We start from the raw sequence: 13921 nt of genomic DNA, 5'->3' as shown, positions 1-13921 counted from the left end.
TTTTTACGTTATCTTCTATTTGTTAGCCCAAGTCATATGGCTAAGTGTGTTTGCTGCATTATGTAGTTAGTTAACATCCTACCAGTGGTTTTCAGATGGCAGGTGAAACCTTTCTGTAATCATTGCAATACTTTGTGGAGCTAAACCTGTGATTAGTAGCAAATATCAGGGAATTTAACAGCAAATCACATGCCCTTAAATGTTTCTTTGCTGTGAACATTTACTTCCAAACAAGCAAAAATATATTTCTTGGAGTGGCCAACACCAGAAACAAGCATTGACGAAGCCAATAGGTCTGGTGTTGGCCTACAGCATTTATATAGTAGTCTATTGCACTTGAGAGGGCCTCTGTTTTTTTGGGAATGCTTTCACTCAAAGTGAAGTAAAACCAGTGGATGAAGTGGGCCTACATATTGCCTCATGCTGTATGTTGTAGTGAGCGGAAGAAAAATGTGAATGACTCAATAATGGACTAATGGAATAAGAGGGCTGGGTGAATGGTACTTACGAGTAAATATATTATACTTATAATTTTAAGTGAAATCAAGAGATCTCAGTTAAAGCCAGACCTACAAATACCATGCCCATTATCATTTGCTATAGAGATGTAAATTTATCACTTAATCTATTACTAGTATGCACTAATGTGACGTTGTTTCCATCTCACACACCTCATGCCCAACCATTGTTTTTTCAGTTTTTGGAAAACATACAGCTTGTCTACAAACTTGTGTGTATTGAGTTTGGATGAGGTTAATTGTGTTTTTTTTTTAAAGTAGACAAAACAATGCACTAGCATCACAAAGTAAATTTAGGCCCTAAATTTGTTTATGGAAAAAGTGAATCAATATCCAGATATCAGGTCTCTAGAAAATAACTGTCACCAGGTGTAAATGCATTCTGCTGTGGAACTGTACACCGCTTTTGTGTAGAATAACTCCACAATAATACAACCCAGGCATGAAGTGGGTGGGTCAAGCCGGTAGTGAACTGCCCCTATATGCGTCAGGAATGTACTTTCTATTCAATGTTATTATGTTTGGTTTTTATAACATTTACATAGTACTTTGTGGTGCCCAGTTCAATGCTTCTGAGGGTTACAGAGATATTCCTTGGATTCTTACACAGTCCAATACTTTGGCATCCATATACAAGATTACGCAGCTTGGCCAACTTCAAACTATAGTTTACATAAGGGACTGGTGCCTCTGAATGGCCTGTATGGCTGGGCAGTGTCTTTAATGTCTACATATGCCTGGCTCATGATAAATATACTATATTCAGCAACCCTTCTGACCCGAGGAACCTGTGTATAAGTAAAACAGCAGGGGTTCCTTGAAAAGTTAGTCACAAACTAATACAATTATCAGGGAATGCTGCCAAGACATTTATTCCAGAGGCCACTAGACAGTATGGAAATTTATCATATAGCTTTACAGTGAAAAATGCATTTAGTTTTGCAGTTTATTTAAAAATATACAGGAGTTATGAACATGTTAAAAATTTCAGTTGCTTGTTTCAAAGTATTTTGTGTGTGTTGATGCACAAAGAATTAATTGGATGCAGTGCAATGTAAGCCTGCTGTGAAGTGCAATTAAAACTGCACTTTATTTAATTGAACATAAAGTCAATGGCTGATGACACTTAAATTGGTTACGTAACCTGTTTGTTAGTAAGACTTGTGTTTGGCTAAAGCTAGGACCATGGGTATTGACGTACCGATTCAGTTTAGGATTTAAATTTGGCGGGGCCTTCATCAGGATATGGTATGTACATTATTCTTAAATGCCTTGTAAAATGTACCCAGTGGCCCATTTCTTATGCAGGCTTATTGAAAAATCCTCCTTCTGTGAAATATCTGCATTCAATGAAGACAATAACCTTCTCTGGACTTTGCACCAAAACAGAACCGATTGTCACCTGGATGTAAAAGCGCCTAAAGCTAAGGAGTAGTAGCAGATAGACTACTTGATGTTTATTATGGTCCTGGCCACTTTTTATGATTTTGCTACTTGTGTCCCTAAAGAAATCATTGTTTTAGTCTGATGTACTTTCTTCCTCCTCATGTATTACTTTTTTATCTATGCCTCTTTGCTGTTGTCATTAGTATTTAAGGGATAGTATTCTAAAATATTTTGATCTATTCAGGCCATGCTTCACACATTAAGGTTTAATTTACAGAACGTTAAAGATTTTGATTATTTGTTTGCAGCTTTTCACTCTAAGCATATCTTCCACTTCTGATCTCTGAAGTCATGCAAGCAGCTTTGTTCTTAAGTCAAAACATGTTTGAGCTGTGCAGTAATATTCAGTATATAACTTTTTAACTGCTTTTCCTTTTTGCAGTCCTGCTCTATTGTTGGTTTCTGCCATTGGATCGTTCGGTACGATTATTGCTCTGACAGTCTACAGGCATCAACATCCTGTGAATTTGTACATTCTCTTGGCATTCGTAAGTACTTGTAGATATATGTTTGCCTAGTTTGGAAGAGTTCTTTTCTCTCTGTAATGCATAATTTGTAAGTTATAATGGTCAAAATTAACACGTGTTTTAATTATTGTACGAGTGGCATTGTAAAATGAATCGAGCTATTCACAGTTTAAAAGGTAGTTGCAACAGAGTACCCTCTCCACCAAACTCTAAATCAGTCCCTTAATTAGGAAAGCTAATGGACTGACCCTAAAGTAAAAAATAAATAAATTGGGCAGTGAACGAATTGTTGTTCATGAAGATCTACACACTCAATTTTTTTTCACATCTACCGTTCACTTGTTGATCCTTAAGCATGACTTATATTTGCATTACTGCATAGCATGCAGTAAAAGTGAACTCACACTCCTTAGACATATGTTTAAGGGCTAAATTCTTCATTTATATTTTTTCCCCATGCGGAAAATATGTTCTTTGGTGTTCTAAATTCAACTGTTGGCTAAACCCTACATTCTGGTTAACATCATGACCATGCCAATACTCATTAGAAAAGAATAACCTCTACAAAGTAACATAGAAGTTTTTTTTCAATATGTTGCTCTGTCTTTGTAAACACTGCTTCAGACTTGATGCCAAGGGTTGTTTTTCAAGAGAACCCCTTTAATTCAACGCAGCAGTGACTAAATCCTTAGCTGTTTTACTTGTGTGTTCCTGGTTTTTCTTGTGGTTTGAGCATCATGGCCAACATCCAGCTTCCTGATCTGCGTACTTTTGCAGTGGGGGCAGGATATATATATTCTGCTTCTCAGCTTCTTGCATGCTGTGCCATGATGCAAAGACTGCATGCATAGCTCTCGCCCAATAAAATGCGAGTGACTTTGCCATCAGCTCAAGTTCACGCTTGCACAAGAAGTTGATTATCATGGTCACCAAGCTTATGCTCTATCCACGCCATCCAGGCAATTCAAATTTCAGTTTCTTAGCTTGATCTGGCCCTTCCTTGTCAAACAGAACTTGGAAAAATGTAATTTTATAGTTGATCGTAAACTGGATGCTCCTTTTTCAATTTTTGTTATTTACTTTAGCAGAAAATTGGCTAAATGAGCATTGTATGTTTATCGCTATCACTCCCTCCCTCCTCCCCCGATGGTTACAACATAGCTAAATGTGATCGTGAGGACAAGAAGTGAGGCGGGATGTTGATAATTTTTAATCTAACTATACCTGATTTATTTAGAATCTCCCTATCCCTGATTGTGAAGCTATCATCATTTCGATAAGTATCTTTAGTAAGTTTTCAGGGTCTCTAATTTTTTGCTCGCCGGGACCATCAATTAAGTGGTTCTCCATGTTAACTGAGGCTTTGTCTCCTTTGTTTCAAAATAATTCTAATTGTAATATTTTGGGCGAATTGGACATCCACCTTGATGACACACGTTGTGTTGTTGCTTTGAACCGCATAGGGGATTTAAAAGCCCTTAACTTATAGTAGCTAATAAGATTCCCAAATCATAATGCGGCCATATTCATGACCTGATTTCTTTCGACTTGGCCTCTCTCCTTGATGATCCCCTGATTCTTTTAACCTGGTCCGATCATTTTACAATTCCGGTAGTTTTTTCTGACTCTGCCACAGCTGCGCAGACTAAGGCTCCTGCTACACCATTTAAACATTAGTCTCAACTCAAGTCTATTGCCTTCCATAATCTCCTGCAGAACAATGTTCCTAGGTTAGAATAATCTATTGATGACTGTGTGAGGAAAGTTGTCAGCTGGATCATATCTATGTTAGATTTACTTGTACTGGAGATCTTTGCCACGTTCATCGGCCCTCATTTCTCAGTCAAGAGCTCACAGTAAAGAAGAAAAGCTGCAAATGCTTGGAGCATGCTTGGTGCAAACACTATAATCGAGAATAAATGGGGCTGACATGTGCTCTATAATTTGCTGCCTTGTGAAACGAAAAAGGCTTGGGTCCTATCACTCACTGGCCTGGACCACTATAATTTAGAAAACAAGAAATTGGCCAGAAAGGTTGTTAAACAATTATTTAGCAATACCTAGCCATTAAATCCTAAGCATGCGTAGTTTATTTCACATTATTTTTCAGTTTCAAATTCTTATGTATAGGATCATTTGTATAATTTGCTACAGCATAACCTCTCTCTGAGCTGCACCTACTTAATGGAGAAATGCTTCTAAGCACCTGCACTTTTCCATGCCTAAGACATCTCTTATGGTTGTACTTATGAAGCTACTGTGGTCATAAGAATGAGGGAGACATGCTCTGTATATTCTCAGTCTTTACATGGTTATGGCATTACTTCCTACCTCTGGATAAGTCACTTTCTCCATGTGTGTGTGTCAAACATCCACATATAATAGGAGAGCCCAAGGAAACTTTAATTGCTTGGGAAGTGCATCTTGCTTCAGTGGGCCTACTTGCTAGAACACTCATGGATAGGACCCAGACCACATGACCGAGGTACTACTTACCATACAGGCAGATTGCTCTATCAAAGACTGGCAAAGTTGGAAATCTGAGCCGTCTTAGGGATAGGGTGCACTGACCTTGTTTGCGCCACAGCACACCTTAAAAATGGTTCGCTGGGTGCAAACAGGGAAAGTGTGCACTTTTCCATGGAATGTGCTGCCCCCAGGTCAGTCGCGAACTCGCGCTACCCTGGGAGCAGTGCATTCAAGTGAAATGTGGAGCAGTTATGAAGCAGCTGTTCCGTGTTTCTCTGCGCTGGCAGCAACCTGTCTTCACTTTTAAAAGGGGACAGAGAACCCCTTGCAGGCAGGTACAGTGAGTTACTGCACCACCTGCAAGGGGATGTCTGGAGGGGGTGAAAGGGTTCGAAGGACTCTGTTTTCCCCCTCCAGAGAACTTTTAGGTGGTGCACTGTCAGTTCTCCCCCTGACGGCTTCTTTGCTTCTGTGTCCATAACTATAAGGCGCAGGCACAGAGACAAAGGGATTCCCTCATTTGCACGGGGCCACGCCCCCATGTAAATGAGGGAACTCCTTCTGGTGATAGCGCTGGCGCTATATGTGCAGCAGTTCTATATGTATTACAGAATGGGCTGCACAAGCGTCTGCTGCTCCTTCTGTAATACCAAGGTGCACTGGGGGGGTGCGCAGAGCTGGCTCTAACACCCAATGCGTCCCTGGGGCACTTCTGTGTTACGGCCTGTGGTTGTGAAACTGACATCAATATTTGTTCTCATTGTAGAAGGAGGCTACCACTCTGGGCTCAAAAAAATCACACTGTCAAGGAAGAAGGCTAAAGTAGTAAGGTACCAGATCTTCTTGGCTGTGAGAATCTGTCAAACACTTTGATCCATTGTAATGACTAATTTTAAAAGGTTAACTAGAATCTGCCTAAATGGCTAATGACCACTCGCTGAGTCAACGCGCATGCGCTGCTCGGAGAGACATTTAGTAGGTGAGTTTTCAAAGTTCTGCTGGCTGGCCTAGCGCTTGCGCGAGCGTGCATGCGCGCAGCTGGCAGCTTTCAGCCCCTGAGGTGCCATCTGGAGCTTTTTCCGCCGTCGCGCGCGCACCCCTGCTTTCAGTTCACCACACTCCAGGACGAACAGGGTTGTGTTTGTGTTTATTTGACGAAAACAGTTAGTGTAATCTTCTTCCTCAAAAATAGACTGCAATCAGATACAGATGTCTGTGGCAACGAGAGTGGACACGGGAAACCAAAATTATTTTCCATTGCAAATATTTTATGTATGCCTTTTGTTTGTCCCTCTCGCCATCCATGATTTCATTAATGCTTTATTGTGAAGAAATACAAATGCACACATTTTGGCACAAGTTGTTTCCCCTCCCTCTAAATATTTTTCTTCTCACAGACCCACTCTCCCTCTCGTTTCTTCCACTTCTCTGCCAAGGTCCCACACAGCCCCTCGTTAACTGAGCAGGGTTTGTATGCAGGTTCTGTCATGGCGGTCTGTAGCTTCGAACAGGGGTCACAGAGACAGGACTGTCACAAGCAAGAAAAGAAGCTTCATGTCTGAATGGCATCTCATTACAGAAGCCTAACCTGCTGCCAGATGGCCTCGCTGTTTAACTAATAAAAATAGTCTTTCCAAAAACTTACTCCAAGAAGGCAGGTTTACTCAATTCTATACACCTTTCTGTATGTGGTAGCTCCCGCTTTAGCTTTTGCTGCCAGCTGCTCAAAAACACAACACCTAAGTGTGGTCTGTCGAGTGCCCCTGGTTTGTGTCTGTTCCTCTGCCTGCAACACCCAAGTTTACCAGCATTCGCTGAGATTTAGAAAAAATAACACTTATTCCTGAGTGCTCATTGACAAACATGGGATCACTTTGTCGCGGATGAGACTTGTATTTGGAATGACAGAATAGAAAATGTCATTCCTGGCTGCTAATTCAGCAACTCTTGTCTTTCAGCTCGGCGCGCTGAAAGCTGCCGTAATGTAATGCATCCTTACGCCATGCTAAGACCCATTACACATTGACTGGTTCAAATCACCAGCTCACAGCTCTAGAGGCTTTTTTCACTAAGCACTAATATTCTGTATTCGACTGCACTGATGCGTCTCCATGGTGCATAAAACCGCTTGGCAGCCACATGTTTATTCAGTCTGCAATAATAAGTACATCAAACATTTTGTGAGATTTCAGCTGGAATTTCTTTACATTCAGACTTCCATTCTGTTTCATTTGAGGCAGCCATTTGATTTGACTGTTGTGGACTAAATAGGGGTGCAAGTATTCCTCTGAATCTATGTTGATAATGGATATTTTTTTGCAGCTACTGATTGGCACGATAAATTAATGTAATCATTTTTAATTTGCAAATTACTGTCTATCACTAACATGAACAAACGTGGAGATGGAGATTAATATATCCAAAAACAACCTGTTATTTCCATGCATTATTTGAGTGAAATGCTTTCCAAACAGTTTGTGCTGGTTTTGCCTATACTTCAGCAAAAAGGCAGAATCATTATGTCAGGGTTCTGCCACATGCTAGCTTCTGAAAACCAGCATTGGCATAGCCAATAGGTTTCGTTTTTGGGACCTTATAAGTAGTTATGCGGTACAATATCCTTGGTGCAACAACGTCAACTGTTGCATGGCTAAGCACTTATAAGGTCCCAAAGGCGAGACCTATTGGCTATGCCAATACTTGTTTTCCTTGCTTTTAGTTGGGTCTCATTCTGCTAAGTACTAAAGGTATGACTAAAAGATACAATGGACCGCAAAGGGGACAGAAGAACATAAGTTGCTTATCTTTTTACAGATAGTCTTTAAACATACTGCCATGAGTTTTCATTTGTTAACTGAGATTAATTCTTCCCAAGCATTTGTCGGAGGTGTCTGATTTCAAGGTTTGATATGACAAAACCCGCACTCTATTAACGATCCTTTTCACTAGACCGGCAAGAACATTAAATGTGTGTGTGTCAACATTATAAGAACCTGAAAAACTATATAAAGGCTCTTTGCGTTCCTCAAGAGTGCTTAAACTCCAATCTACTGGATGATAAATGTGGTGCCGGATAAAATGGATATCTTGCTCTACTCAATTGTATTCCAAACTCTTCCTGTCACCACCAGAACAGCAGCCTGATACTGCTAAAATAAATATATTTTGAGTTTATTTGTAATGGTAACGATTTTTTTAAGAAATTAAAGAAAAATGTTTTTTTTTCCTTCAATTGGTGAGCAGGCCACCTATGACTAGCTCATTTACTCCATGTACTGCCCTTAAAATAGAAGGGGCACTGTTAATGGAGAGTTACTTGACTTTGCCTCATTTAGAACTCCTTCCTTCTTTACTATATATATATTTGTCAGCCACTTGTACATTTCAGTGTCTGAAATTCTGATAATGCATGTTTGTGGAAATGCATATGATTTCAGTTTTACTTGCAATAACTACTCTCTCTTTTTTCAGACGGTGCTGGAGGCCATTACTGTTGGAATTGCAGGTGAGCTACTTTTAAATTCAGAAAAGGTCACTAGAATGCAGAAAGTCTATTGACCTTTTTGGAAAGAAAAAATGCAGGGAAACTGGATGTGCAGCTAGATTTTTTTAAAAATATTTTGTTATTTACTTGAGTTTTAAATAGCGCTGGCTAGACCCAGAGGCATCAGAGCGCTTTACATGAGGAGAGTTGCATAGCTTGCAAATTCTACATTGTTACATCGGGTACAACAGTTACAAGTTACATTTTTAGAAAAATGGCATGTAGAGGGGTAAGGGGTAAAGTAAAAGGGTGAGGGGAGGGAGAATTTAACGGAGCGTAGTCGAAAGGATAGACCAAACAAGCAGGTGGAGAGGAATTCAGGGGAGAGAGGAAGGGAAAAGGGAGGTAGCCAAAGGATGAAGGAGGGAAGCGGAGGTGGAGGGGGTAGGGGAAACAGCGTGGTGAACAAGGAGAGTAGCTGTGTCTGAAAGTTCAGTTGGGTTGGGCAGGGATCATTTTTCAGTCCTCAGTTGTGTGGTTCCCAAATTCACGGTGGACTCTGTTATGTCACTGAGACTCCATGGCATAAGATGCAGGATCCCTCCCCAACAAGGGGAGAGGAGTGCTTTGGTCATGGGCACACTCTGAGGTATGAAGGAGGTGAGAGGGAGGGAAATCCAGCAGGGATGCAGTGTCCGACGTCCGGCAGGGTAGAAGACGGTTCCCAGTGGTAAGGGTATGAGTCCCAGTCCGCCACTAGGCGTGTCACCCTTCTCACAGTGGACTCTGTCAGAGGGGTCTCTGAGACTCCAGGGCGAAGAAGCTGGATCTATCTACAACAAGGTGAGTAGGAGTGCTTTGGTCAAGGGCAAAGTTGTGGGTCGGTGGAGCCGATAAAGGAAAACATGAAGGCTGTGTCCAGATGGTGGTTGTCGGGCTGCAAATCTGGAGTGCATCGCGGGTCATTCCAGGCAGGGTCCGCAGAGAGCAGAACGAGATGTTATTTTTTTTTGGGGGGGGGGGAGGGGGGTGAGTGAGGCCCTTGTACTGGCCCCTTATAAGCTCAGCATGAGGACAAAAAACCGATGTAGGAGCCAAATCAGCTATGCAGTATACACAATGAGCACACTTCAGGAGATGTAGGCGTTGCCCCCTCAATACTCGCGCTCTAACAAAGACGCAAAAGCAGATCGTGTAAATAAAGCCGACCGCTTCGTCTAAATTGGCTGCCATTTTAGAGTCAGGCATAGCTCCGTTGGGGGTCGTCACGAGTCAACAGCAAACCCCGTTGACATCTTTCTTCCTCATCCAACACTTTTTACGCTTGGTCACCACTTCGCTGGTATACTATTGAAGCACGAAGCTGGTAAAAGAAGGTCCGCGTTATGCGTGTGGCCGCCATTTTACAATCAGGCAGCACTCCCCAAACACGCACCGCAAAAGCCCCCAAAAAGACGAGAAAAAGATGCAAGTACCTCGTCTAGTGTGTGACCGGCCATAAGCTAGCAAATCAAATGCTTGGCAAAACAATCAGGGGCTCCGGCAAGCCACTAGATCCCTCCGTTTTTAGAATGACCCGATCTGCCATATTAGGTCGTCGGATCTCGCAACCAGGGAAGCCATCGGCATCATCATTTCTTCCTTCCCATCGGCCCGTCAAACTCGAAGTAGAGTGTGTGACTGTGGTGTGGTTCACATTGGCTCCATGGCTAACCAGTAGTTTCACTACTTCAAAGTGTCCAGCTCCTGCACTACACCAGTTAGCAGTAGCTCCATCAATCATAAGCTAGATAAACTGCAGTCAAGAGGCTGGGGAAACTTATACTGCTCCTCTAAGAAAGCACGCGCCACTCGTATCGCAACATGCCCTGTTCCGTGGCAACTTCCCTTTTTTAGTTTTATTTTAATTTTATAGTAAAGGGTTACTAAATCCTCACCCAGCTATGGGTTGCTAAGTCCTCTCACCCAGCAACACGTTGCTATGTTCTCCTCACCTGGCAAGCACTGTAGGCAGACATAAAGTCTGTTTATCATTTTCTCAAATAGTAAGTGAAAGAAGTACTAGTAACAAGACTGGTGTTGGAAAAACCCCACTCCCACACCGGAAGGGTGGTGGTGTTCTTCCGAACACACTGTGGTAGCTTGGCTCGAGCGGTCAGGAATCAGGCACCGTGCTAAGCATACGATATACCCATACAATAACCATGCGTGCATCCGTTCCAAAAACGACTCTACACCGTAAAAATTATGAAAATATCTTTCTTTATCTTCTTTTTCTCTTAGTTGCTGATTAAATAAATAAATAAGACAATCACAATATACAAGGCTTTTAAATAGTGCAGGTCAAATAAATACTGTCTTAATGATTCAATAAATAGGGGTGATCATAAATAACTAAGGCATAAATATAAGTGCAATACATACAGGCAACTAAATATTCTGAGGCAATAAATACTGCAAACCAATAAATACAGTGAAGCAATAAATAGGTTAAATACAATAAATACAGTGCACTCAGTAAATAATTAAAAGCTGACAGTGACACTTATAGAATCAGATCACATTTAGATTCTTATGGGCTGATTTGGCCCAGGCACAGCTTGTGGTGAGGTAGATGGCTTGAGGGTGTCTACTCCCTGGCTTGGACAAGGCTGAGGCCTAAACTGAGGTAGATCAAGGGGGGATTTTAGAAATCTGGCTTTCCCACTCTACACAACCCCACTGAAGTAGTCTCAGCTCACCCCTGGCACAGTCAGGCTGGTTCCAGCACCTCCCTAGCCCCTTAGAGTAGTCTCTCAGGTCTCCACAGGGCCTTAGGCGCCCTCTACTCCACTTACTGCCCTTTTTCTGATGCTCCGACGCCGCTGGAGTCGTGTCGACGCCGTGAGGCGGTTCCGGTTCGATGTCGGCGGCCTCGGCGCAATGTCAGTTCTTGACGACGCCGGTAGGCGGTTCCGGTTCGATGTCGGCGGCCTCGGTTCGATCTCGACCTCCGATTCGATGGCGTCGGGCAGTCTTGGCTCGGTGTCGACGTCGGGCGGCTCCGGTCCGATGGCGACCTCGGATTCGATGACGTCGGCCGGCCTTGGCTCGATGTCGACTTCCGGCGGCTCCGGAGTGCGATCTCCACTCCCGACCTCCGGCACGCTTCACCTCGGTCTCCGACGACTCCGGAGGGCGGACTTCACTCCTCCGATGACGCCGCTCACTCGACCTCGGGTGACTTCCTCCTCGACCTCTGGTACTCTCCACGACCTCCGTCGGCGCCCTCTCTCGACCTCCGGCGGCTCCGGGTACGACGTCTGCTTTCCAGTCAGCGCCGCTTCTCCACCTCGGGCTCCAGGTCTCAGGCTACTCGACGCCGGACTCCAGGGAAACCAGTTTCCAGGTCAAGATCTTGCTGTTCTCTGTTTCTAAGGCCTGTTCCTGCTGTCCAGGTCCTTAGGATGGTTTTTCTTGCTTCTTCCCACACAGGGCTCCAGGCTGGGCTCGGTCAGTAGGGACTAGCATCAAGGGTGGGTTTATGGACCCCACTCCAGGCACAAGTTTCCACCCCTGCTGCTTCACTCCTTCCTCCTTCAGGTTTCTGCTCCTCTCTCTTCACCAGTCAGGTGCCAACTGCCAGCTCCAACTGTCAACTCTGGCTTTTAGCTTCTCAACATTCTAAACCGCCTCCAACTGTCACAGGGTTCCAGAATGTTGTAGAAGGTTCTAGTAGGTTCCAGTGGGTGCTGGTGATGTCACAGGTGGCCACCATTTTGTGCTCCAGGCCCTCAGACAGAAGTTTCAGGGGTAGGTAAAATGGCTCCCTGAATCTGCATCAACACTAAAAAGTCTGGTGGTTCCCAAAAAGGAAAAATTACCAACAGGGCTTGAGGCAAAAGTGGGACAAAATAAATAATGATGAGGAGGGACCACCCAAAGGGCTGACAGGTCTAACAACTGGGATTTGTTCTCATCCCAGGGACATTCCAACTGCCAAACGAGTGGTTCAGTCATGTGGAAAGTAACAAGGTATTAGGTGCATTTTTTCGTACTCAGTTGATTTAAGAACAAAAGTAGGTAAGATCGGATTTTCACTAACTTATGAGATTAAATATATTTTTCTTTTAGTCTTCTTACTTGTGATATCATTTGCTTGGGAAAGTATTTGACTAGCCCAATCCATGTGTGCTGTATTCGGCTATGGTTTAATAAATCCCCATATCAGAATTCTTTTTTTGTTTTTATTGATTTGGCTGGTCTAGAAAGGGGTTGGGCCCTGATATTCCCTGCATGTTCTAGTGTGAAATACTTTTCTGTTTTCCTTTTCTTCGCACAGATGAGGATATCTCTCAGGATAGAGAAATCTAACCAAGCGTGCCCCTTAAAAGAGTAGGGGTATGTAGAAGTCAAGTACTCCAGCAGTGAGCTTAGCCTTTTTATGGTTTTTATCTCTCAACATATTTTATGGTTTAGCATGTTTTTCAGTTCTTTACTCACTGAAAACGTTTTTTCATTTGTTTTCTTTTTTTGTGAATACGCATTCCGTGGCAGAAAAAAGGTAAAAGAAGGCCCTCATGATGGCTGGGTTGTCACCCCTCCTGACTTGTATCACCACATAGAGTGAGAGTATTATGTAAAAATGGCCAGGAGAACTATTGAGAACAAAGAAGCTTAGGCTTTATAGAAGACAGGAAGGCCTCGGATGCTGCAGATCCTTTGCTGACTGATACAGGAGCATATGTTTCTTGTATCTGTCTCTGGAAACTCCCCCAGAGGACAACCCAGGAACATAACTGCATCATTGGATATTACGATGCTTCCGGCTGACGTTGAGATTCAGGAACGAGACATATAGGATCCATAAAACTAGCAAGGGCACAGTGGCTGCTTGCTCACCAAAGTGGGTTAACTCTCCTTCACTTCACTTGATATTTAAGAGACACAAACCTTTGTTGTTAAAACTCAACATCAAACTATTTGACCTCAAGCTTAGCGTTACACCTTGGTATCGGGGATCAAGAAGCTCAAAGGTAGCTCCCTGCTACTAACCTCAAACTCTTGAGTAATCAAGAGCTTATTATCCTACCAGGTAGGTTACTTTAGAAGTAGGGTTTAGAGCACGTTGATGCTCCTTGGTACTCTGTGTCCATGTCACTTGCCTCCAACAACTTTATCTCAATCAGTGCTTCTTGCTGGGTCTTTCGGACTTCCTCCTGCTACCCCTGCAGTGGTTCCTATGCGGTCTGTTCCACTTGTAGTTAAGGTATCTTTAGAGGCTATATTCTGCTTATACCTCATTTGACACTTCTCCAGTCACAATAGAGATCTCGTATTCCTTGTAGGTATATTCCTGCAATGCCCACATCCTTATAAGAAAGAGTACTCGTACTCTACCAGAAACTGAAACTCCACGGATGATGCCTTCTGGTCCCTGGAAACTTTAGTCAGTCCTTTCTCAACTCATGGATCCTTTCTTCAAACTGGTTCACATATCTTGTGGAAGGCTGCTCTCCTGTTACCAATCATATTAGCATGCATGGATAGTTGGATTC

At 43.0% G+C, this 13921-nt stretch overlaps 1 protein-coding gene across 1 annotated transcript in view; it reads left to right on the top strand.

Moving 5' to 3' along the window:
* The window catches only part of TMBIM4 (transmembrane BAX inhibitor motif containing 4), a 100193-nt gene that overhangs the window by 43508 nt on the left and 42764 nt on the right, over positions 1 to 13921 (top strand). The window contains exons 3-4 of the mRNA XM_085653436.1: positions 2347 to 2452; positions 8372 to 8405. Coding sequence (XP_085509562.1) covers positions 2347 to 2452; positions 8372 to 8405 — 140 coding nt within the window. The remainder of the gene's footprint in view (positions 1 to 2346; positions 2453 to 8371; positions 8406 to 13921) is intronic.

The sequence above is a fragment of the Triturus cristatus genome, chromosome 4_1, assembly GCF_964204655.1.
Source record: "Triturus cristatus chromosome 4_1, aTriCri1.1, whole genome shotgun sequence".
NCBI classification, from domain to species: domain Eukaryota; kingdom Metazoa; phylum Chordata; class Amphibia; order Caudata; family Salamandridae; genus Triturus; species Triturus cristatus.
This window is presented reverse-complemented; position numbering and strand designations above follow the sequence as displayed.